Here is a 26,691-nt window from a genome sequence, read left to right as displayed (position 1 = left end):
ACACGAACCGCCGCCTGCTTTGAGCAAGAAGACACCGAATACCGAACAACTACGAAAGATAACCCTGAAGGAGCTGCAAAGCTCCACAGCGGAGATTGGAGTATCTGTCCATAGGACCACTTTAAGCCGTACACTCCACAGAGCTGGGTTTTACAGAAGAATGGCCAGAAAAAAAGTCATTGCTTAAAGAAAAAAAGTAAGCAAACACGTTTGGTGTTCGCCAAAAGGCATGTTGGGAACATTTAGATGTCTTGGAATGGCCTAGTCAAAGCTCAGACTTCAATCCAATTGAGAATCTGTGGTATGACTTAAAGATTTCTGTACACCAGTGGAACCCATCCAACTTGAAGGAGCTGGAGCAGTTTTGCCTTGAAGAATGGGAAAAAATCCCAGCGGCTAGATGTGCCAAGCTAATAGAGACATACCCCAAGAGACTTGCAGCTGTAATTGCTGCAAAAGGTGGCTCTTCAAAGTATTGACTTTGGGAGAGTGAATAGTTATGCATGCTCAAGTATTCAAGTTATTTTTTGTCTTATTTGTTTGTTTCACAATCAAAAATATTTTGCATCTTCAAAGTGGTAGGCATGTTGTGTAAATCAAATGATACAACCCTCGCCAAAAAAATCTATTTTAATTTGAGGTTGTAAGTAGACAAAGGGTCTGTTGAGACAAAGCACATTATTTGGTGAATTTGGAGAGCACAGGCCTGGCTGGATCTTCTCCCTTGATTAACAACAGGGCATGAGTTGTTAATCCCCACCAATTATTGCCTTCCCCCTCTACGGGTGAGAGGGGGTCTGATTGAAGTTATTCATTGCAAACCTGATCTATTTGGATTCTCGTGGTCAGTCATTAACAATTTAAATATACAATTATACCTATTGTAAAAATGTGAGCTTTGAGTTACTCAAGGTCATCAAGTGAATAATTAGTGAAAATTGTACAATAATAAATGACCTCAAATGTCTTTATTCCTTCTTAAACAAAGAAAGTAGACAACTGGAATATGCATAATCCTTACACTCAAAAATGGTTAATTATTACAAGGCTGGCATTCAGTACATCGCAGGACAAACTAGACTTTCCTTATTCTCCACAATCTTAGGACAGAAGCACAATACAACAATACACATCTCCAAACACTGTCTTGACTACCTATTCATAATGCTCATCATACACATGTAAATTTCAGACACTTGCATCCATAATAAATAGGAGCAGGGGTTCAATTGGGCCGGATCACGCTGGGTCCGAGGCCCAGTACCGATGATCCAAATGAGAGCCAGGCCGAGCTGTGACCCGGTACCTTTGGTTATGCAAATACTGAATTATCTAATCAAAAATTGTTGTCCGCATTTAATTTTCCTCTGCCAACAACACAAGTAAAGCAACACCAAAATCAGACAACTCCATAGTAGAATAGTTTACATATTCAATTGGTCATAAACTTAATTCAATATTGACAGATTTTCTTATATGAACTGTAACTCAGTAAAATCATTGAAATTGTTACACGTTGACTTTATATTGTTGTTCAGTGTATAATTGAAGTTGAGGACGATTTTGTTTTTATCACTCACAGCTGAAGACATTAACAGTTTATATTCATCCAATGTCTGCCATGTTTTTGGATGATGTGATGATGTCGTCGCTGCTCGTGCTGCTCCCCGTGCACGCTGAGTGTTAGTACTCATGTGATGTTGGTCCGTATAAACTGGATACAACCCAGATATAAACGGTCCATGAATCAGTGTATACAAATATGAGTAGATGACCTTGAAAACCACAGGCCGACACACCTTGGACGCAGTCTCCAGTTCTTATTATACCTCAGTGAAGTAGGCCTATGGCAAGTATGGCAAGATTTATTAGATTCAAATATGCTGTGGATCCCCCCAAAAAAGCAATCATATTCAAGACAAATATGCCACGGAACGGCAAGCATTCCTCCATGGAGCAACGCTGGTCCACAGACCGGGGTTTGAGAAAGGCTAGAATAGAGTTCAATGTATTCATGGCTCTGTGTAGTACTGTGCGTTTCCCAGAGTCTGTTCAGTACTTGGGGACTGTGAAGAGACCCCTTGTGGTATGTCTTGTGGGTTATGCATGTTTGTCCGAGCTGTATGCAAGGCATTTGAACAAACAGGTCGGTGCTTTCAACATGTCAATACTTCTCACAAAAGACAAGTAGTGATGCAGTCAATCTCTCCTCTACTTTGAGGATTGATGTCATTGATGTTAGCTCTCAGTGTACATTTAGGGCCAGCTGTGCTGCTCTGGGCCAACAGTAACTTGCCTATGTCCCTCTTTGTGGCACTTGACCATGTGACTGGGCAGTTTTCCAGGAGCGACAACTAGGGCCTGTAGGACTTGTTTTGTTGATAGCCATGTCAAGAAACCAGAACAGTACTTTATTACAGACAGAACTTGGGTTCCCCAGCTTAGCTACCGTTGCATCAACATGTTTTGACCATGACTGTTATCAATCCAGGGTTAAACCAAGCAGTTTAGTCTCCTCAACTTGCTCTATTTACACATTATTCATTAAAAGATTTGGTTGAGGTTTAGGGTTTAATGAATGGTTTGTCCCAAATACAATACCTTTAGTTTTTGAAATATTTAGTACTATCTTATTACTTGCCACCCATTCTAGAACTGACTGCAACTCTTTGTTTAGCGTTGCAGTGATTGCACTTTCAATGGTAACTGACGTGTATGTTGAGTCATCAGCATACATAGACACAGGCTTTACACATGAGAATATCCATCTAGTATATGAATTCAATGTATGTGGAGTTTTGGAGATGTGTTTCTATGTCATTTTACAGCACAAGAGAATTACCAAAAAAAAGTGTAACTGTTGTACAACAATTTAGGATTCAATAACACTGCCATTATGCCTTAACGATTTAAATAAACAATTATACCTATTGTAAAAATGTGAGCTTCGAGTTACTCAAGGTTATCAAGTGAATAATTAGTGAAAATTGTACAATAAGAAATGACCTCAAATGTCTTTATTCCTTCTAAAACAAAGAAAGTAGACAACTGGAATATGCATAATCCTTACACTCAAAAATGGTTAATTATTACAAGGCTGGCATTCAGTACATCGCAGGACAAACTAGACTTTCCTTATTCTCCACAATCTTAGGACAGAAGCACAATACAACAATACACATCTCCAAACACTGTCTTGACTACCTATTCATAATGCTTATCATACACATGTACATACTGAGTCCTGACAGAATTTCCAGACACTTGCATCCATAATAAAAAGGAGCAGGGGTTAAATTGGGCCGTCGCATTCTATGAGAGAAAAGAAAATCCCTCTCAAAGTGCTTTCAAATTGCAGTGGAGAACAACATGGAGAAAAACACGCATGCCAAGTCATTGTGGCCTACAACATTCTTAATGTAGTCGCTGGAAAACACACATTTTAAATCAGTTTTGTTGGCCACTGTTAAAAGAGGAGGATCACAGAGCGTTCTAATTTTACTCAACGTATTTCTCAAATACCCAAAATTTGTGAACTGCACCATTTTAGAACCAGAGTTTTTAGCAGTGGCATGGTTTATGCCCGTTGGCACTCGCCAATGGTGTTGAATGCATAGGAAAGACCAGGGCTAAATGTACCATGGGGCAGGTGGTATTCACAGTACATAATCCTTGGATGAGTGCCAGTGGGACATTCAAATCATCAATATGTTGCTAACTAGCAACAAGATAATGTTTAGAGTTTGTGATCTAGCTAATGATTAGCCCAATGGGGTGAATGCAGATGGGCAACCCTCAGTCTATTTATTTATAGCTACTATGCTACAACAGGGGAAATTATATCTTAGATGTCAGTATCATTTCATTTCAATAGGCTGTCCTTTTAAAAGTCACCCGAACTGAACTTGTCACAGTCACACCCCCCCCCCCCCCCCCCCCCCGAAAATGGTAGGTTCTTCCAACCTGTAGTATGCTGTAATATGTACTTTTGTCATCAACCCGCCATGTGGCAGTTGGAGAACTTTTCCATTGAACAGTGGTGTATTTTGCCTACACCCTATGGTAAATGTGGGCTTGTGATCCCTTGACGTTTGTACTTAGCATCCGTTTTGGGTCTTGTCCTGTGCATACTCTTCAGCACACCTGAGTGCCTCAGTGAGGTTGGCCACACTCCCTGTGCCCTTTGCCACAGTGGCAGAGCCACCTGCGTTCCCTCCCAGGCGAGCACACACCGTCAGGGCCCAGTCACTGGCAGAGAGAGCACTAAAGCCCTATGGAGAGACAAAGATGAGGAGTGAGTGTTGGTGTGATAGAGAGATAACAGGTGGGTAAGAGTGTGTGAATATCCACATATATTTGGACAGTGAAGCTACATGTTTTAATTTGGCTCTGTACTGCAGCATTTTTGGATTTGAGATCAAATGTTTCATATAAGGTGACAGTAAAAACAAAACAAACAAAAACAATATTATTTGAGAGTATTTTCATGTGGTGCATTCAGAAAGTATTCAGACCCCTTGACATTTTCCACATTTTGTTACGTTACAGCCTTATTCTAAAATGGATTTTAAAAAAAAATTCCCCTCGTCAATCTACACGCAATACCCCATAATGACAAAGCAAAAACAGGTTTTTAGAAAATTAAATATTACATTTCATAAGTATTCAGACCCTTTACTCAGTACTTTGTTGAAGCACCTTTGGCAGCAAATGCAGCCTCGAGTCTTCTTGGGTATGACGTTATAAGCGTGGCACACCTGTATTTGGGGAGTTTGTCAGATTCTCTGTCAGGTTGGATGGGGAGCATTGCTACATAGGTATTTTCGGGTCTCTCCAGAGATGTTCGATCAGATTCAAGTCCTAGCTCTGGCAGGGCCACTCAAGGACATTCAGAGACTTGTCCTGAAGCCACTCCTGCGTTGTCTTAGCTGTGTGCTTAGGGTCATTGTCCTGTTGGAAGGTGAACCTTCGCCCCAGTCTGAGCTTCTGAGTGATCTGGATCAGGTTTTCATCAAGGATCTCTCTGTACTTTGCTCTGTTCATCTTTCCCTTGATCCTGACTAGTCTCCCAGTCCCTGCCGCTGAAAAACATCCCACAGCATGATGCTGCCACCACCATGCTTCACCGTAGGGGTGGTGCCAGGTTTCCTCCAGACGTGACGCTTGGAATTCAGGCCAAAGAGATCAATCTTGGTTTCATCAGACCAGAGAATCTTGTTTCTCATGGTTTGAGAGTCCTTTAGGTGCCTTTTGGCAAACTTCAAGTGGGCTGTCATGTGCCTTTTACTGAGGAGTGGCTTCCGCATGGCCACTCTACCATAAAGACCTGATTGGTGGAGTGCTGCAGAGATGGTTGTCCTTCTGGAAGATTCTCCGATCACCAGAGGAATTCTGGAGCTCTGTCAAAGTGACCATCGGGTTCTTGGTCACATCCTTCTCCCCTGATTGCTCAGATTGACCAAGCGGCCAGCTCTAGGAAGAGTCTTGGACCTTCAATGCTGCAGGAATGTTTTGGTACTCTTCCCCAGATCTGTGCCTCGACACAATCCTGTATCAGAGCTCTACGGACAATTCCTTCGACCTCATGGCTTGGTTTTTGCTGCGACATGCACGGTCAACTGTGGGACCTTATATAGACAGGTGTGTGCCTTTCCAAATCATGTCCAATCAATTGAATTTACCACAGGTGAACTGAACTCCAATCTCGTTGTAGAAACATGTCAAGGATGATCAATGGAAACAGGATGCCATTGAGCACAATTTCAAGTCTCCAAGCAAAGGGTCTGAATACTTATGTAAATAAGGTATTTATTAATTTTTGGTAAAATAAAGAAATAAACTGTTTTTGCTTTATCTTTATGGGGTATTGTGTTTAGATTGATGAGGAAAATAAATAGTTTAATCCATTTTAGAACAAGGCTGTAGCGTAAGAAAATGTGGAAAAAGTCAAGGGGTCTGAATACTTTTCCATATGCATTGTAGGTGAGAGTGGGGTATGTTGAGCCATTATTTACATTCAGCATCACTATATCAAAGGAAATATACTATTCTTTCTAACATAGATATCTACAAATATTTCAGGATGTTTTTCATCCCTGAAAATAATCAGAATTCATGTAAACATAACAGTTTTGAAAACATAGTTGTCCAAAAAAAGTGGTCTCTTGGCACAACTTACCTTGATTATGGAGTAAATTTAGCATAGGGACAGGATTAGCATAGGGACACATTTCTATAATGTGTCATAGACTCAGGTCCTGGTGTAAACTCATATCCCAGCGATAATGCCCTGCATTACACCTGGGAGGAAAATACTTAAATTGTGGCCTAGAGGGGGGCGAATCCAACTGAGGAAGGCGTTTTTCATCATTTGAACTTGACTAATCACACGAACGCGAGCTGTCTTCAAAATATTATGCATATTATGCATAAAACTGCCAAAATCTTAATTTGAGGAATATTGATTAGCCATTAGATCAAATACCCACAAAACAATCATTTTGACTATATTAGCTCATAGAGCTACAAGGATGTACTTTCACGCTAGGGTTAGGACCTCATATTACAGCTTATAGAGACCCCAACTGATGTACAAAACGGTCTTAAAACAATCTACTTTGGTTTAGATAAAATAATCATGAAACCTATAAAACAAATTGTGAAAATCAGGTTTTTGGACCGAACTTGCTTACCACTTTTCCCATGTGTTTTCTTCCTTCACAGACTCCATGAAATAATGACCTCTCCCTAAATATTTGGTCACACTATTCATTTTGTGTATGGTTTCCTAGAAACAAGGGGTGGCTCAACTAACCCTTTGGCACAACTTACCCCACTCTCCCTCATCTTTTTTTACCATTAAGAAATGAAAGCACTTTATGTATTTAGTCTCCCCACCCTTGACATTAGAGGTCGACCGATTAATCGGAATGGCCGATTAATTAGGGCCAATCGGTATTTTTGGGCGTCGATATTTTTTTTTTACATTCTTATTTCCAATGACGGCCTAGGAATGGTGGGTTAACTGCCTCGTTCAGGGGCAGAAAGACATATTTTCACCTTGTCAGCTCGGGGGCCCAATCTTGCAACCGTACAGTTAACTAGTCCAACGCAATAACGACCTGCCTCTCTCTCGTTGCACTCCACAAGAAGTCTGCCTGTCACTAGTTAACTACACATGGTTGATGATATTACTAGATATTATCTAGCGTGTCCTATGTTGCATATAATCTGACTGAGCATACAAGCATACAAGTATCTAAGTATCTGACTGAGCGGTGGTAGGCAGAAGCAGGCGTGTAAACATGAATTCAAACAGCACTTTCGTGCGTTTTGCCAGCAGCTCTTCGTTGTGCGTCAATCATTGCGCTGTTTATGACTTCAAACCTATCAACTCCCGAGATGAGGCTGGTTTAACCGAAGTGAAATGGCTGGCTAGTTAGCGCGCGCTAATAGCATTTCAAACTTCACTCGCTCTGAAGCCTTGGGGTGGTTGTTTCCGTTGCTCTGCATGGGTAACGCTGCTTCGATGTGGTGGCTGTTGTCGTTGTGTTGCTGGTTCGAGCCCAGGGAGGAGCGAGGAGAGGGACGGAAGCTATACTGGTACACTGGCAATACTAGAGTGCCTAGAAGAACATCCAATAGTCAAAGGTTAATGAAATACAAATGGTATAGAGGGAAATAGTCCTATAATAACTACAACCTAAAACTTCTTACCTGGGAATATTGAAGACTCATGTTAAAAGGAACCACCAGCTTTCATATGTTCTGAGCAAGGAACTGAAACGTTAGCTTTCTTACATAGCACATATTGCACTTTTACGTTCTTCTCCAACACTTTGTTTTTGCATTATTTAAACCAAATTGAACATGTTTCATTATCTACTTGAGGATAAATTGATTTTATTTATGTATTATATTAAGTTAAAATAAGTGTTAATTCAGTATTGTTGTAATTGTCATTATTACAAATACATTTTTTTATTCTATAGATTTTTTTAAATTTTAAAATCGGTCGATTAATCGGTATCAGCTTTTTTGGTCCTCCAATAATCGGTATCGGCATTGAAAAATCATAATCGGTCGACCTCTACTTGACATAATGAGAGAAAATGCCATATCAGTAAATACAGTGATATAAGAGCTAGACCCTATACCTTGGGCACTTGGCACGCACACAGGACCTTCCCCGATGGCTGCTGGTGGGAGAGTAGCATGATCAGGGTCCCTGGGGCTCTGTCACTGTATTGGTTCACTGTCTTCATCAGCACCTACAATGAGATCAATGGGATCAACTACATTGAGGCTCAGTTTCCCAGAGCCTTAGTAACGGTAAGTGCATCATTAGAATCTAAGGTGTTTCCAAAAAAAACGATGATTGCATTGAAAGTGATTGATAAAATACAGTAACTCACTCTCTGTCAATACTGATGCATTAGTTTTATATGGGGCAAAATGATCTAATTGTGGATGTTAAACAACTACTGAGCCTCATCAGAAATTCAGATGAAAAACATACTGATATCGAGTCTGTGTCCACAGTGTCCACTACAATATTCTTGTTGCTATTCTTTATGAATAGTGATTGGGCTTTCACAGCAGCCTGAAAATGGAACAAAAGTAAGTAAGAAAGAGAAAGTAGTTAAAAGTACAATAGTATAATGTTTTATCATGCAGTATTTATCATGCATTAACTATTGTGATTGTTTTATAATGCTGTTGTGACTCATGTGTCTTCCTGCATACAAAAAGTTTGATCATGTTCATGTATTTTTACTTGTCACATGAAATAGTTATTGTGGGGGATATAATACACGTTTGAAAGGACAATGGGGTTGTGTGCTTGTGATACCTCTTTGGTCTCCAGTTTCCTTATGCTTGTGTTGGTTGTCCTCTGTAGACCTTTGAGGCGAGTTTGAAGCTCCCTCCGCTTCCACTGTGGTATAGGAGTGCAATCCACTGCCTGGGACAAAACACAAATAAGGCCTAAGCATTTGTGTCATATTCACATTTAATTCTAACTATTTAAAGTAATGTGGTAGCTCGGGACTATAAGGTTATATCTGCCAAAAGATAATTCTGAGTAAATTGCCTTTAAAGTTTCGAACCATCATTGGTTTGAATGGTGTAAGCAGTTTTTATCTTGTATTCTTTTGACCTTAACAACATGAATTGGGGTATTTAGAGTACTATATTGGTGGAGAACATTGAACAGAACAAGGCTATGTTCATAACTAAAATAAAAAAATGCAGGTCCCATGCTCTCGCTTAGGCAATCATTTAATACTGTCTGAAATTGCCTTTTGGAGCATTTCCAATATTGTCTGTCTAATGACCATCAGTTAGGTCAGTGGGGAGGGAGTGGAAAAGCATACATACATCTGTCAGTATGCCCACTTCTTTGGCCAGCCGGTTGGCATCTGCGAGGGAGGGGCTGGCGACCGTTGCAAGACGTGCTGACAAAGACTCCACTTCCTGGGTCAGGACCTGACCCGCCTCTCGAGCCTGTGAGCCAACAAAACAACGACAAATATCAGAATGAATCTCGTTGAAAGCTACTTGTGATTCTGTAAAACTCTCAACTTGGGCTACGTCCCAATTATCTCTCCTTCCTCCAAAGTGTGCACTTATTCACTCCCCTTCACTAATTTGAAAGGAAATGACTGGTTTAAGAAATATGGTGAAAACTCCCACAAGCCCATGCCTCCAACAATCCGATGCTTATTTGATCATGGAGTGTTTTTTAAAAGATCAGTGATACATGACGTCCTAAATAGGAAAATGTACAAAATTAATACTGAATCAGCAGCACAAAAGTCTTGAGCGAGGGACTAACTGGTGTTGTAAAACATGAGAATACTTGGGATAAAGTGACGTGATTATATAGTCCGCTACTATGCACCTCTGGCATATTCACAATAAGTCACGACCTATTTAGTTTTATGCCTTCTTGCTTTTATATAACACACCTCTCTGGCATCGTCTCCAGTGACTGCCACGATACGGCTGATCCCTTTAACCATCTGCCTCTCGGAAATGATAACCAAATCCCCGATCTCCCCGGTCGTCAGTAAATGCCTGAAAAAGAGAAAAACGCTTGGTCTAGTAGCCCTTTAGAAACAGCAATGAACATAAAATATTTAGCATTGTTCACAACTATAGGAATTGTCAAATCTACTCCTCCAAAATATATGAACCGTTTCTAACCTTAACCCACGATAAAACGTATACATTCTACTGTCTCTTCTCATTTTGGCTCTTTTACAGTATATTGAACAATTTGCCACATCCTCACATGCCGAAAGGTGAGGCAGTGCATATTGTCATTTCGTAATATCTTATGGTAAATAACAAGTAATGTTAAGTCCTACATTTAAAAATGCCTTTTGAATCTATCATAGAGAGGGAGAAAGAGTGATTGAGTGAGAGAGACAGACAGACAAAACTTACGTCCCACAGCAGAGCTCCACTGACGTCCATCTGTCCGTCTGAGAATCGTACAGGTCTGCTACGGGAACTGCCACGGACACCACTCTCACCGGATCAGGGTACACCTAGGAAGAATTACAGAGGATTCGGGAATCCTCCGATGCCAACACACTATTATGCAGAATATCTTGCACTTACAAATTGCAACCATTGGGTTGACACTTATAATACATTAACAATGTATGTTGCTAAGAGAATTGAACAACACTTTACAAAACACAGTTATTATCAACATCATTCCTTTTAATCTGGTTAGGAGTGTCCCTGAATCAACACACAGTTACCTCATCCACAGTCCTTAGACCTGGGATGTCTTTAGCCCGGGCCAGGGGAACCTCTTCCATGTACACCGCATTATTCTCTGTGATAATGTTGTGGATGCTCCTCTCAATCTCCTGGAGCTGGGGAATACTCAATGATCCCTACAGAGTGACCACCAAAAATCAATGATTATTATTACATCCAAAAAAGCGTTTTCATGCTTCTATTACAAAAGTGAGTTTTTTTGATTATCTGCTGGACTTTGGCAATGCATATAACTTCACATTATTCATAACGGATGTGATTACTCTAAGGGCGTAGTCACATGAAATTTGTTACCCTGGTGCTGTTCTCTGGTGCGTTTGGAAGAATTCCACAGAATACGTTTGGGTTTCACAATGTATTTTATTTTTTATGTATCAGAATGTTTTTGGGAATTCTGGGACTGTCGGCATTAAAACCCTACTAGCTTAAACATGGAGACCAATTTACAATAATTTTACTTTCTCTTATGATTTCCTTGAATCAACATTATTGTTGAAATGTCGGGACCATTATGCATATAGTGAAGGATGTAAGAGCAGCAGGACAACAGCAAACAATCAATTAAATTAAAATACTTAATTGGCTTGGTTATTGTTTTTTTTTGTGTTTTATAAAAACAACATTTAAGTCATCCATGTTTATAAAAATAGGCTACAGGGGCCTTATATATTCAATATATTATTACTATTACAGTGTTATTATACAACGTGTGGGTCTAATCCTAGATAATAATTGGTTAAAACCGCATTCCAGCCGGTGTCTATCCCACAAGTTACCACAGGCTAAATCTATGACGAAATGCCTATTTACTCTGTTCTATCTGACTACACAAAAGCACTGTCTCATCAGCTCAGCCAGGCAATGTACAGTATATACTAGATCTACAGTGCCTTCGGAAAGTATTCAGACCCCTTGACCTTTTCCACATTTTGTTAGGTTACAGCCTTATTCTAAAATTGATTCAATTGTTGTTGTTTTTCAGCAATCTACACACAACCCCATAATGACAAAGCAAAAACAGGATTTTATAGTTTGTTTCAGATTTTTTTTTAATAAAAAACTAAAATATCACACTTACATAAGTATTCAGATCCTTAACTCAGTACTTTGTTGAAGCACCTTTGGCAGCAATTACAGCCTCAAGTCTTTTTGGGTATGATGCTACAAGCTTGGCACACCTGTATTTAGGGAGATTCTCCCATTCTTCTTCGCAGATCCTCTCAAGCTCTGTCAAGTTGCATGGAGAAAGTTGCTGCACCATGTTTTCAGATCTCTCTAGAGATGTTCGATCAGGTTCATGTCTGGGCCAAGGACATTCAGAGACTTGTCACGAAGCCACTCCTGGAGCTCTGTCAGAGTGACCATCGGGTTCTTGGTCACTTCCCTGACCAAGGCCATTCTCCCCCGATTGCTCAGTTTAGCCGGGTGGACAGCTCTAGGAAGAGTCTTGGTGGTTCCAAACTTCTTCTATTTAAGAATGATGGAGGCCACTGTGTTCTTGGGGACCTTAAATGCTACAGACATGTTTTCATACCCTTCCCCAGATCTGTGCCTCGACATAATCCTGTCTTGGAGCTTTACGGACAATTCCTTTGACCTCATGGCTTGGTTTTTGCTCTGACATGCACGGTCAACTGTGGGACCTTATATAGACAGGTGTGTGCCTTTCCAAATCATGTCCAATCAATTGATTTTACCACAGGTGGACTCCAATCAAGTTGTAGAAACATCTCAAGGATGATCAATGGAAACAAGATGCACCTGAGCTCAATTTAGTGTGTTATAGCAAAGCGTCTGAATTCTTATGTAAAAGGTATTTCTACTTTTGATATTATAATAAATTTGCTAAAATATCTAAAAACTTGTTTTCGCTTTGTCATTATCAAAATAAAGTTACTGAAAATGTATATAATTGAATTGTTGGACAACGACAGATGATGAAATTCACGGATCATACTGTATACCTTGACGCTGAAGTCAAAGCGTAGGCGGTCTGCAGCGACATGACTGCCTCTTTGCTCCACAGAAGAACCCAGCAGCTGACGGAGGGCGAAGTTGAGGACGTGTGTGGCGGTGTGCTTGACCATGCAGGCTAGTCTCTGTGGCTGGATGTGAATAAACATTCATTTCCTTATTAGCAAATTAAATTATGACATGTAATATGCCATTAACATAATCATATTTATGACAAAGTATACGTCACAAACATCCCACTGGGCACAGACTTCAGTTCAACGTCTAGTTTTGATTTACGTTCATGTAAATTCCACGTGAAATCAACCAAAAATGAACCCCTGTCATTGGATTTAGGTTAAAAGTTGGGTGAAAAAAATACTAAATTCCCGTACGTTTATGACTTTGTAAATCCAATCAGTTTTCCACATTGATTCAACATCCTCACATTGTATTTTTTGGTTGAAATGATGTGGAAAACAACATTGATTCAACCAGTTTTTTCCCCAATAGCTTTAAAGAGCACATCTCACAAATAGCTTTAAAGAGCACATCTCACAAATAACACACACACCCGCAGTTAATTTGTTGCAGAAGCCTAATGAATAAATATTTATTTTATAAGCTATACTGCGTTTGTCTATGGCATGTGTCAAACACATTCCTCAAAGGGCCGAGTGTCTGTGCGTTTTCGCTCCTCACTTGTAATTGATTTATGAATTAAGGTCACTAATTAGTAACGAACTCCCCACACATGGGTGTCTAGGGCTTAATTGAAAGGAAAAACCCCAAAACCTGCAGACACTAGGCCCTCCATGGAATGAGTTTGACACCCCTGGTCCATGGTAACCAACATATGTTTAAACAGGGTTGGCAGTCAAATACAGTGTGACTATAGATACTCTGTTGATTTATGACTTTTTGTTAATTTAAATGTTGAACGTGAGGATAGTTTCACCACTACTTTCCATAGACTTCAAAATAACACTTTTTCTTCCTACGACCCGACTAGCCTGAATTTCAAATGATCATGACTGCTGTGTAAATAAGGTCCATTGTGTAAGCTAAGAGTCGACCTGTAGAAAATGCTATACCTCATCCAGGTAGAGCTGGACCTGGTCCCCTTTTCTCAGCACTTCAGCAGCGGTGACCTGATGAACCACATATCCCCCAGCAAGCTGCACAGCCTCAACAGGGTACAGGACATCCTGAGGGAACACACACACCATCCCAACTAGGCTAGTAAATATACTATGAATGGAATGATTCAATGAATGTAGTTTCAATAGCTAAGTAAAAATGTTGCTGAAGGATAGGACATTCATATACAGGAAAGTTGACATCAGAAACAATCAATGTATGGACCCCACATTTTCAGGTACATCCCTAACAAGCAGCTCACAGACACACGTTGTGACACAGTGTACTTAAACATGGTGTCTTAAAAAAGGTGTAGCTAATGCTGACCGGCAGTCCATCTCTGATGAAGTAGCCCTGGTCATGGGACTGCCCCCCTTGCTCTGCATAGAAACAGGTCCGGTCAAGCACCACACCACACCTCTGGCCCCCGGCCACCTCCGAGACAAGAGTCTGTCCACAGTACAGGGCCTGCACGGTAGCATGGCAGGGCTGGAACACTGGAGAAAAGACACAGGGCTCCTTTCAGAGATAATAAAATGGACAGCAAAACAGAGGATAATTGACCTGCATATAATATATTAACTGAAGATTATCCTTTGGAGTGCTGTCTAACTCATTCTTTAAGGATTTTACTAGCGTGGATCCAGCACCCAACCGTTTTAGACTAATTACTATAATTGTGAGTGAGCATGTTGTTTATAATCTCGAGAACTCATCTATACCATATTTGCCATCCTGTGCCAAGCTGTAGTGGTACTTGGGAGAGTCGTCTGTGTGGGGAACTTCTCCACTCTGCAGCTGGGCTAGGCTGTGCAGATCCAGATGGACCACCTTATCCCCAACAGAGGTCTGCACCTGACACCTAAGCTGGTGGTGGGGAGAGGAGAGACAGCCATGGAATGGGGTGGATCATTTTCAGTAAAAAGATACTGAAAAGATACTTATCTGCAAGGGTTGTGGAAAAAGCTGGACGGCCTCATTTAGTTTCAATAGTTTAAAACCATAAATAATTTTTTATTAAGAATTCATTCAAGCTTTTAATGTAAAATGTAATATGGTACTCATTAATAAATTCAGTGTTGAGTAAAGGAACAAACTAATGTATGATACAATCATAAAAGTGTAATGTTTGAAGCAACTGTCCAGTGAAAATCTCACATTCAACTCATACCCAAATATTGTTTTTGACTCGTGTGGCCAAAGCAGAAATTAGAGAAAAGACACAAGAACTCCACCTCAAAGTTGAATCTCAAACAGGCCGTTTCAAAAATGCTTGCAATATCCTCATAGCACATGAAGTCATGTTGGCTCATCAATCAGCGGTCTCCTCACATGAATATTTTGAATGACCGTTATACGCCCACCATACTGTTGTTGGGGTATGTCCCCGCCATTCAAACACAGAAATACTTAATTACCAATTTTTGGAAGGGAAACTATTTCACTCAGGGTAATTAATAACATGTGATATTTCATAGAAATCTGGAAACATTGGACATTTACTTTTTTGTATTTTGCTATGCAGCTTCATTAAGCTAGATTAGACTAGCAATATTGGCTTCATGTATAGAAAAGGAGAGGAAAAGCACTGACTGTAGTTACATTTTCATTTTCAATGGCCAACACATCAAGGGCCCGTTGGTCAACACTCAAGCCCTGCTCCTCCAGCATTAGTCCAATGAGATCCAGAGGAAAGCCCAGGTTACGATGCAGAGACCAGGCCACAGGCACTAGGAGATAAGCACACACACACAAACAAAGGATTAACTACTGAAATAAATTGGCCCAAAAATGTATACCACAAATACCCTATTACAAACCATACCCTATCCCAGTACTGTATCCTAGTACTGAAGCTGACCTGGGAATAGAGTGGCATTGTTCTCCAATCTCTGGAGTGTCCTGTCAATCACTCTGCGCCCCTGCTTCAGAGAGGACAGGAATTGGGCCTCGTTTTCATTGATTATATCCATGATCTGAAAAATAAATCAAATAGATCTTAGTAGATTATCACTATACCTTCCTTGCCACTCATCTGAGAAAGTGTGTCAAGTGAATGGCTGTGTACGAAATGTCAAGAAGTTTGTATATGCAAGACTTTTATTTTATTTGCAAGAACTTTACTTCCTGGTGTATAACCGTCATTAAACGTGTTGTTGATGTCATTTCTCTCATTTCATGGTAATCACTTACCCTATCTGACTCTTTATGCAGTTCAGGATAAGCATCGCCCTGTAGAAAAGATGTGGATGAGAGAGGATCAAGACCATGATGACAAAGGTCACAAGTCTGATATCACAGCCCAACTCACCAGGATGTGGGCAACTGTGGGTACCAGGCTTGCCAGCGCTCCCTCAGGGGCCTGCAGTACCTCAGTGCTGAACCTCACAGCTCGCCGGAGGATACGGCGTAAAACCAATCTGCAGCAGGCACACACAAACGCACGCACAAACACAATAATTGAAAGAGAATGAAAATGACAATTGTCAGATTATTGTCAGATGTGTTCAGACCTCCCCACAGTCTATTTTGTAGATTCAGCTATATGTCTCAATCCCAAACATTTCAATCTTCTTTCTCAATCTTTGGGATTGAGATATGTTAATTTTAGATTGAAATATTACTCTCAGTTAATTTAACCTTTAACTCTAGAACCGCCATACGCCAATGGCCACTGACGTTTGATTTTATAAATAAAAGAAAATCCCCCCCCCCCCCCTGGAAAAAGTAAGTTATGCTACTCCCCTGACTTATCCTAAATATTTGTATTTTACATTGGTCATTTGTCCGAATTTTGAAATCAGAAACAGCCTTTAGAGACTTTTTGCCTGTTTTATTCACACCTATTCCCAACTTAACCCGCCAAAACAATGCACTGTAGGACGTTGGTACACAGCCAGGCACTGACGTGTCTCTCTCTCTCCTCACTGAATGAATGACAAATGGATGAATGGGCAATAATTGTTCACCTTACTTCACAATGGAATTTAAATTAGGCCAAACTGAATGATAATGAGGGTGAAGAGGTTGATTTAAATTACAAAGACAATACTGTAATGATGAGTTTGTGTTATGCCTATTCATCAGCCTTATGGGTTGATATCATTCTCTTTGAAGTTTTACTTTGTAAAAATAAGCTGCTATGGGACTCTTTTATTTACTTTATTTATTACTTTATTTATATTTACTATTTACTATAATTATTCAAACGTATTGTAAGGGAAAACAAAAACACGCTATGTGTTGCAGTAGGCCTTTCAGAATAAGGCAAAACATATCCTTGACTATCTGAGTTGACGAGCGAAGGGAAGCAAACGATGCCAGCCCACTGAATGACAAATGGATGAATGGGTAATAACTGTGCACATTACTCCACGGTCAAATTTAAAATTTGAATGATAAGGAGGGTTACGTAGTTGAGTTAATTTAGAACAACAATAGTGTAATGATGAGTTTGTATTAGGTCTTATTTATCAGTGTTGGCGCTCATGTTAATAATTCCCCCGTGCACCTTGTGGGTTGATACTATTCTCTTTTACATTTTATTAACTATAACTCTATTGTGAATCACATTTATTGTAAGGGAAATGATAACATGCTACGTGTTGCAGCAGGCCTTCAGAATAATGCTAAACATATCCTTGACTCTATCCAAGTTGAGGAGCGAGGGAAAATAAATGATGCCACTCAGCCTGCCCACCGAAACTACACAAACTATACCGAAACTCATTTGACACATGATAACAGTAAGCCTATAGACAAGATTCAATTGACAATAGTCTGATGAGTGACAATACTATCAGTTGTCAAATTGTACATGAAGAGTTACATCTTGTAATTGACAGACGCAGGGCAAGGAGCATCACTATCAAATCCTCCATCAGTCACATGCAGGTAAAACGTTTCGGTTTCTATAAGAAAGAGCATATTCTGCAGTTTCTATGGCACGTATCTTTGTCAAATAACTCTCAAAATTCAAGAGGTGCAGCTCTATTTCCAAATATCTGTGCTGTCTATGCCTTCAGCACATGACCAATCCCACAGCAGCATTGCTCTGGATACTAAGCAAAGTGTAATGATGAGTTTGTATTAGGTCTTATTTATCAGTGTTGGCGCTCATGTTAATAATTCCCCCGTGCACCTTGTGGGTTGATACTATTCTCTTTTACATTTTATTAACTATAACTCTATTGTGAATCACATTTATTGTAAGGGTCATGACTGGCCTGTTCGGATCAGGTTACTGTGGACCACGATCCTACAGAGACATCTTTCTGGGGGAGAGATCAAGAGAAATCAAGAGATATGGAGGTGGGGGGGTTTTATGACACCTCACGCTCATTGTAAATCTTAAGGCGGCAGACAAAATCACTTTGTCCTCTGGAATGTATGATGGGCCTATGGAGAACCTACCTCAGAACAGTCACATGCAATAAATGGACTTGGGGACAATACGTTTCGTCAGCCAAAATGGTGGTAATGACGATAGATGGAATATGAAAATTAATGTCGCTTTTGTTATGTTATTAAAAGTTAAATGACAACGTTATAACGAAAACATTGTAACTTGAAGAGTTTTCATAATATGTACCTGATGTTTGCATACTGTACATTATGTGGAAAATGTCCAGATCAAAGAGAATGTTTTTTTTAAAGATGAAATGTGAAGTTAGTTGTCTAAATTGGATCTGGGTCAAATTCAGACCTTGACTCGTAACTAGTGACGCCCCAGAGAATTTGCCATAAAGACGGAAAAGCCACTTTCTGACCCGAGGGTATAAAACACGTGAGTTAAGAATTTACATATCAAACTAGGTAACCACGCACGGCCAAGGTCCGAGTAGTCGCAACCCCAAAACGCAACACAAGGTTGAAGAAGACAAAAGAAACTAAAAAAAAAATCACTGCTACGGTTGAGTAACTGTAACTGTATCTAAGGTGAATTCAAGCAGGACCACCCCGTTATTCTCTCCAATGATTTGTGTGCCTACACTGCTTTCATTCCCACGCTGGAACCATCTACACGGCTGATCGTCCTCAGAAGACCCTCTTACAGAACAAGCGTGAGGAAACAGACCATTAAGAGAAAGGACACTGACATCGTGTGGACAATCAGAGACTTACACCCGGTAACAACAGAAGTGTCGCCATCAGAGGAGAAGTCGGAACTCGGTCCACGAGGAGATAATTACATCGTTATATTCTGACCCATAAGAGCTGCAGTTCGGGGCAAGGTGTTAGGGGTAAAGTAAGCATAGTTTACAAATGTTTTCAAGTGTGCTTTTCTCTCATGCACTCTCTCTTTCTATATTCACATTTTGTGTGTCATATTGTGTTGGCCCGCTGGGGACCTATTTCATTGTACTAAGTTCTAATCAATAGCCTAGACTGTGTGTTTGTGTATCTTATATTATCAGTTTAGCTTGTTAGTAAATAAATAATCATCTCAATTGGTGTGGTAAGGACTCATTTAGTGGGACTCGGGTTTGTGCAGATTCCTGGATTATGCGACGTTCAGGATGAGACTGTAGAGGAAATCAATTAATTAGCGACTGTTGTAAAATCGATATTGATATTCTTTTGAGTTAATTTGGGAAATGGAAACTCAATAAAAACAAACTTTCCCATGGTGCCCCAGATTACTGAGTTAATGATGACCTGATTCATTTAATCACGTAATCATTCGATGAACAGCAGTACAACGTCGATACAACGTCACAACACTAGTAACATAATAAACTTAAAATATGATATTCTGTTGTTTTTTTTCTAAATACATCTGCCAAAATGAAATTATAAAAGGACTTCTTTGTGATGGACTTGAACTAGTGGTTTTTAGTTTGGACTTATAGCCTAGAGTAAAATAAACAAGGGAAAATGATATTATGTTCTTTGAAATAATAGCTTTTTAGTATTCTAATGTTGCCTAAGGCCTTTATAAACACAACCAAGTGTATATTATTCCAATAGCATATTTCTCAATCAAACTTTGAAAAATTACACAAAACATATCCTTGACTCTATCTAAACAAATAACAGTTGTTATATTTTTTTACATGGATATATTCCCATGAATATTTATTCATGCTTCACAACTGTTTATGCTCTATTTATCACCCGTTGGTGCTTATATTTGGGCAACTTGCGGGTTGATATGCATCTGATGTTAAAGGGGACGCCGGGGATGCCTAGTAACACTCAACGTTCTCTAGCGGGTACTTATAGGCTCAAAGGCTGTTCTAGTGTTAACTACCGTTTTTTTTAATACCTTTAGGTGTTATCATTCCCTTTCTCAATGAAGTGGAAATGCTTAGTAAGTCTGGCATTTTTCAGATTGCCTGTTGTGCATGAGCCATAATCGGCGCATGGTGCAGCAAGAGACTAACAGCAGTTTGACTCACTCGGCCCCAGACATGCCCGGGTAGACTCCGTCAGCAATGCAGACAGACAGGGTGCGCACGTGGTCAGCAACGACGCGGTATGCCATGTCCACTTTGCCCACATCCGCCTCTCCAGTCCTCCCTCTATACTCAGGGCAATTGGAGCGCTAGATGGATTTAGATGATAACTAAATGAGAAAAAGAAACAAACCAAACTACAAAACAGACAAATAATTTGGCACTAATACTCTCCTGTAAGAAAGATATAGACGTCAGTGAACATTCATTTAATCCCGTGGGAGCAACAGAGCCATAGCAGTTCATTGTGAAATTAATTATGACACATAATTTGGACAATCAGATACAAATTGAGCAACTTTTTTTAGGTTTAGTTCATTATCTTTCTTGCCAAAAATGTAATCTTGATTAATTCTCAGCTAAGATCCTTCTTATCTTTGAAATGTATTCTATAGTGAACAAAAATATAAACGCAACATGTAAAGTGTTGGTCCAATGTTTCATGAACTGAAATAAAATATCCCAGAAGTGTCCATATGCACAAAAAGCTTATTTCTCTAATTTGGTGCACAAATGTATTTTTATCCCTGTTAGTGAGCATTTCTGATTTGCCAAGGTAAATCCATCCACCTGACAAGTGTGGCACCCCCAGGTGGTGAGGGTAGGCAACAACATCTCCACCCTGCTGATCCTCAACACTGGGGCCCCACAAGGGTGCGTTCTGAGCCCTCTCCTGTACTCCCTGTTCACCCACGACTGCGTGGCCACGCACGCCTCCAACTCAATCATCAAGTTTGCGGACGACACAACAGTGGTAGGCTTGATTACCAACAATGACGAGACGGCCTACAGGGAGGAGGTGAGGGCCCTCGGAGTGTGGTGTCAGGAAAATAACCTCACACTCAACGTCAACAAAACTAAGGGGATTATTGTGGACTTCAGGAAACAGCAGAGGGAACACACCCCTATCCACATCGATGGAACAGTAGTGGAGAGGGTAGCAAGTTTTAAGTTCCTCGGCATACACATCACAGACAAACTGAATTGGTCCACTCACACAGACAGCATTGTGAAGAAGGCGCAGCAGCGCCTCTTCAACCTCAGGAGGCTGAAGAAATTCGGTTTGTCACCAAAAGCACTCACAAACTTCTACAGATGCACAATCGAGAGCATCCTGGCGGGCTGTATCACCGCCTGGTATGGCAACTGCTCCGCCCACAACCGTAAGGCTCTCCAGAGGGTAGTGAGGTCTGCACAACGCATCACCGGGGGCAAACTACCTGCCCTCCAGGACACCTACACCACCCGATGTTACAGGAAGGCCATAAAGATCATCAAGGACATCAACCACCCGAGCCACTGCCTGTTCACCCCGCTATCATCCAGAAGGCGAGGTCAGTATAGGTGCATCAAAGCTGGGACCGAGAGACTGAAAAACAGCTTCTATCTCAAGGCCATCAGACTGTTAAACAGCCACCACTAACATTGAGTGGCTGCTGCCAACACACTGACACTGACACTGACTCAACTCCAGCCACTTTAATAATGGGAATTGATGGGAAATTATGTAAATATATCACTAGCCACTTTAAACAATGCTACCTTATATAATGTTACTTACCCTACATTATTCATCTCATATGCATACGCATATACTGTACTCTATATCATCGACTGCATCCTTATGTAATACATGTTTCACTAGCCACTTTAACTATGCCACTTTGTTTACTCACCTCATGTATATACTGTACTCGATACCATCTACTGTATCCTGCCTATGCTGCTCTGTACCATCACTCATTCATATATCCTTATGTACATATTCTTTATCCCCTTACACTGTGTATAAGACAGTAGTTTTGGTACTGTTAGTTAGATTACTTGTTGGTTATTACTGCATTGTCGGAACTAGAAGCACAAGCATTTCGCTACACTCGCATTAACATCTGCTAACCATGTGTATGTGACAAATAAAATTTGATTTTTGATTTGATTTGATATCAAGAAGCTGATTAAACAGCATGATCATTACGCCTTGTGCTGGGAACAAACAAGTCCACTCTAAAATGTGCAGTTTTGTCACAGAACACAATGCCACAGATGTTTTGAGGGAGCATGCAATTGGTATGCTGTTGGCATGCTGACTGCAGAAATGTCCACCAGAGCTGTTGCCATATAATTGATTGATAATTTCTCTACCATAAGTCGCCTTCAATGTCATTTTAGAGAATTTGGCAGTACTTCCAACTGGCCTCACAACCGCAGATCACGTGTAACCACGCCAGCCCAGGACCTCCACATCTGGCTTCTGCACCAGGTGAAGCTGGTGGTTGAGTGAATGCCAAGAGCGTGCAAAGCTGTCATCAAGGCAAAGGGTGGCTACTTTGAAGAATATCAAATATAAAATATATTTTGATTTGTTTAACACTTTTTTGGTTACTACATGATTCCATATGTTTTATTTCATAGTTGTGATGTCTTCTACATTGTATAAAATAGTCCAAATAAGGAAAAACCCTGGAACGAGTAGGTGTGTCCAAACTTTTGACTGGTAATATATAATCATTTCTAGACAGATAGAACTCAATTTATATCTACAGATGGCGTTAAATCAGGTTTCCTGGATATTTCCTGCAGGGGTCGATTCTGGGTCCTGTACTTTTTACATCAACAATATCAACTTTGTCTGTAAATAATTGTAACCTGCACTTGTATGCCGATGATACTGTTGTGTATGCTATTGTCCCCCACGGTTGGTCTGAAATACAGTCTGCCTTCATTGTATTACAGAAAAACTTTATTAACCAGAATTAGTACTGAATGCAAGTAAAACTATGTATATGTTTTTCTCTAGAGCACATAAAAATATGTCTGATGATTTAAGCATATGTACTTTGGATGGTGTCCATATAGATCGTGTCCGTGCTTACAAATATCTGAGCATCTGGATAGATGAAAAGCTGTCTTTTAAAAAGCATATTAATGAGTTAGTTAAGAAGCTGAGAATAAAAATGGGATTCTTCTATAAAAATAGGTCCTGCCTCTCGGGAAAAAAAATGCAGAAAGCAGATTATTCATTTGACGTTCCTATCGGTCCTAGACTATGGCGACATAATCTATATGAACGCCACTTCATTAAAGCCGTTAGATGCAGTGTATCATAGCGCACTGTGCTTTAGCACGCCCTACAATTTTAGTACTCATCACTGCATTCTCTACCAGAAAGTTGGAAAGGCCCTCTTTGATGTCAAGTAGGTTGATACATTGCTATGTTTTCATTTTTAAAGAACTTTTACAAAAACATTGTTACTAAACTTTAGACATACAAGTTACCACATCCGGTCTCAGGGATGGTTAACTCTGGAAGTTCCTTTGGTCTATACTGAGTTAGGTAAATCAGCTTTTAGTTGTTTCCTTGCACCTTATCTGTGGAACAATCTTCTAAATGTTCTTACATTTTATGTTATGGTGCCTTTGGGGGCAATTCACAAAGCTGATTAAGGATCTTACTACTCATGAATGTGTTCGTTTTTTATGGCCGTGTTCTTCTTTCTTCCTGCTTGCATTTTGTATTTAGATTTTGATGTGTGTATTTTCTGTAATTTATGTAATTCAGGGCTCACCTGTAAAAGAGACCTTGATCTCAGTATGACTCCCAGATAAAATAAAGGTTAAATAAAAATGACTGCTTCTCTTCCTCACCTGCACATGTATTTTGTTTAATTTCTTAAATGTTTTTCTTCAATCCTCTATCTTATTGTACCTAATTATCTGCAAACAAACTAAACTTACCTGTTGTATAGCAGACAGCAGAGGGGTAAAGAGGTCAGTGTCGTAGTTGGAACGTTGTCCTTGGAGAACGGTCACCAGTCGCTCCAGACCCATGCCAGTGTCCACGCTGAACTGGGGGAGTGACCGTAAGCTGTGATCTGCCTCTCTGGAACAGCCAAACGCAAGGAGTCAGACATAGGCTTATAAACACAGACACACAATCCACCCTAGTAATTTGATTCAGTCATGGAAAAAGTATAACAGTCCATAGTAGAGTGAACTCCAGATGGAATATATTTTCATCACATAATAATGTAAAGATGTTATCGTCTTGCTAACATCCTCTGCCAAGGTTAGAGTGCATGAGCATTAGCAGAAATTGTTCCTAACTAGCTAGCTGTGTGAGCCAAAAGTGCTTGTGTTTCTTTATCGTTGATATATGAGACCTTGGCAGAAATAAAAACGAAATGAGTTCGCAAGTGGGCTTGTCCGAATACCCAAACTTGCATTCTAAATAGTACTTCGATTGGGTATGCAAAAACATAAAGTTTTATAGTATGTTACATTACAAAAATGTATTATGTTTTAAATGCCAGGAAGTCAAACTAATTTAAGCTTTTCATTTAGTATGAATTCACTGTACACTATTTATATTCAGCAATGAGGATGAGTTGTACCAAAATGTACACACGGTGGGAAACAACGCAGTTGTGCATTAGATGATGCATCCCTATGAATGAGTCTAGAATGTTGATATTTGTTGCTTCCTGCAAAGTTTTTATACTAAACAGCATGTTCTAAATAGTATTTAGTATGGTTAATTAAAACCCAAACTATAAGCCCCTGGTAGTAGGTATAGCACCTGTTGTATTGCATGAAGACCAGGTTCCAAATCTCGACCACATCAGGACTGTCTGCATTGACCAGCGAGGCTGCGTTACGGCCCCCAATGTGGTCATAGTGGATCTCTGTGCAGGGGCCACAGGGGCCAATCTCCCCCATCTCCCAAAAGTTGTCCTTCATCCCAAATGGCAGGAGGTGATCAGAGGGCACTCTACAAACAAAAACATCAACCAAAAAAAGAGAATGGCAAAGGATCAAAACACAAATGAGTCAGGAAGTTGTTATTATCTTGGAGAGGAAACTATGGCTTTCATACCCCAAGCTTAGCCAGATGTGGCGCGTTTCCTCATCTGCTGGCAAACCAGAGGTGGCATCACCGGCAAAGTATGAGACGTAGAGGCGTTCTGGAGGAATCCTGTACTCCTCTGTGAGTAGACGCCAAGCCATGATGCACGCTTCCTCCTGCACAGAGACACTTTTAAACCTGCCTTTTAAACTGCTATGGCATCATAGATCAGAGCTACATGTATGTCACACACCTTGAAGTAATCGCCAAAGGACCAGTTTCCTAACATCTCAAAGAAGGTGTGGTGGTAGACATCTCGACCAACATCTTCCAGGTCGTTGTGTTTACCCCCAGCCCGGACACACTTCTGACTATTCACCACCCGCCGGTATGTGGCCATTTCACTGCGCGGGTCTGCTGCTCCAAGGAAAATAGGCTTGAACTAAGTGAAGAGGAGAAGAGACGCATCATTCCAACTCAGAGCCAGTGAAGTTGAAGCACCCCAAAAAAGCTATGGAGGCATTTGATGCATGGCCTAAGGTATGGTATGTGTACACAACTTTTCACTTTTACACAAAAAAAAATAAACTGACAGTCAACAAGACACAAATCTGCATTTGACTGGAATTGCCTTTAGATAGCTAGCTAGTAGGCCTATGTATTGTCTACACTCGCTCAATGCTGTTGTTCACGCGGGACTGTACACCCATAGAGCAACAGAACTGTCAGAGGTGTCAAATCTCCAGTGTCATGCATGAGGCTAGCTTTCTTCGCTATAGCCCCTTGCCAATAATCAAATTAGTGTCTACTGTATTCAATAATATAGCTAATACTTCATGTGAAAACCGACCGATGATTGTTCAATTTACCTGGTTCATGCCTGCGTTGACAAACAGGAGACTCGGGTCTCCCCGCGGACGAACAGGGGAGGATGGCACAATTATGTGTTGGTAGAGTTCATGAAAAAAATCTGTGAACGTACGCCGCACACGATTAGACGAAAAATCTGTTTGAACCTGAGAATATGACCTTGATAAATATCCTCTGACGCTTGAAAGTGATGTTAAATTATTGTTTATCACTGCTCTGTACCAATGTGTCAAGCGTCTCATGTGCGCCGCCATGTTGGCAGCTCTTCTTCTTCGGTCGAGTTTAACGGCGGTTGGCATCAAATGTTAATGGGGCATTACCGCCACCAACTGGACGAGCTGTTGAACGAGAAAATATCAAACATATTGCCGAAAAAAGGGGGAAACGATATCATACAAAATACAAAAATAGACAGACGCATCAACAAGCAAAACCCACCCCCCCCCCATTCAGTCACAGTCCAATCCAATTTCTCTGACTCTTTCCTGTGCTTTACAGTTGATGACTATTGCAATAAATGACACAAATCCCACCCACCCACATTTAATGTATCATGATCCCTTAGTTGGTGTGAAACCTTCACTGGTGATGTCTCTACTACCATTGTTTCTTCACCGCGACTCGCTCCTTCCC

At 40.4% G+C, this 26,691-nt stretch overlaps 1 protein-coding gene across 2 annotated transcripts; it reads right to left on the bottom strand.

The window, feature by feature from the left end:
* Positions 1-944: 944 nt before the first annotated feature.
* Positions 945-26,329, bottom strand: LOC139370606 (alanyl-tRNA synthetase 2, mitochondrial (putative)). Of its 2 annotated transcripts, XR_011627151.1 has the most exons (23): positions 26,058-26,329; positions 25,442-25,630; positions 25,219-25,364; positions 24,922-25,113; positions 24,081-24,225; positions 20,289-20,434; positions 16,199-16,307; positions 16,081-16,119; positions 15,749-15,863; positions 15,490-15,617; positions 14,610-14,754; positions 14,215-14,384; positions 13,842-13,955; positions 12,759-12,899; positions 10,773-10,910; positions 10,450-10,553; positions 9,969-10,077; positions 9,379-9,504; positions 8,852-8,962; positions 8,519-8,602; positions 8,157-8,270; positions 3,126-4,271; positions 945-2,812 (listed from the first exon to the last, which is right to left on the bottom strand). XR_011627151.1 is itself a non-coding variant. In XM_071110193.1 (22 exons), exons 1-22 carry the CDS (start codon positions 26,310-26,312, stop codon positions 4,098-4,100), a joined length of 2,994 nt encoding a protein of 997 aa, XP_070966294.1. In that variant the 3' UTR covers positions 3,003-4,097. The 2 variants fall into 2 exon arrangements, 1 of the variants encoding a protein (XP_070966294.1); XM_071110193.1 differs by lacking the exon at positions 945-2,812 and having other exon boundaries at positions 3,003-4,271; positions 26,058-26,312.
* Between the last annotated feature and the right edge of the window lie 362 nt (positions 26,330-26,691).

This window comes from Oncorhynchus clarkii, chromosome 17 (assembly GCF_045791955.1).
Source record: "Oncorhynchus clarkii lewisi isolate Uvic-CL-2024 chromosome 17, UVic_Ocla_1.0, whole genome shotgun sequence".
NCBI classification, from domain to species: domain Eukaryota; kingdom Metazoa; phylum Chordata; class Actinopteri; order Salmoniformes; family Salmonidae; genus Oncorhynchus; species Oncorhynchus clarkii.
Note: the sequence above shows the minus strand (reverse complement) of the source record. Positions and strands in the feature narration are given on the sequence as shown.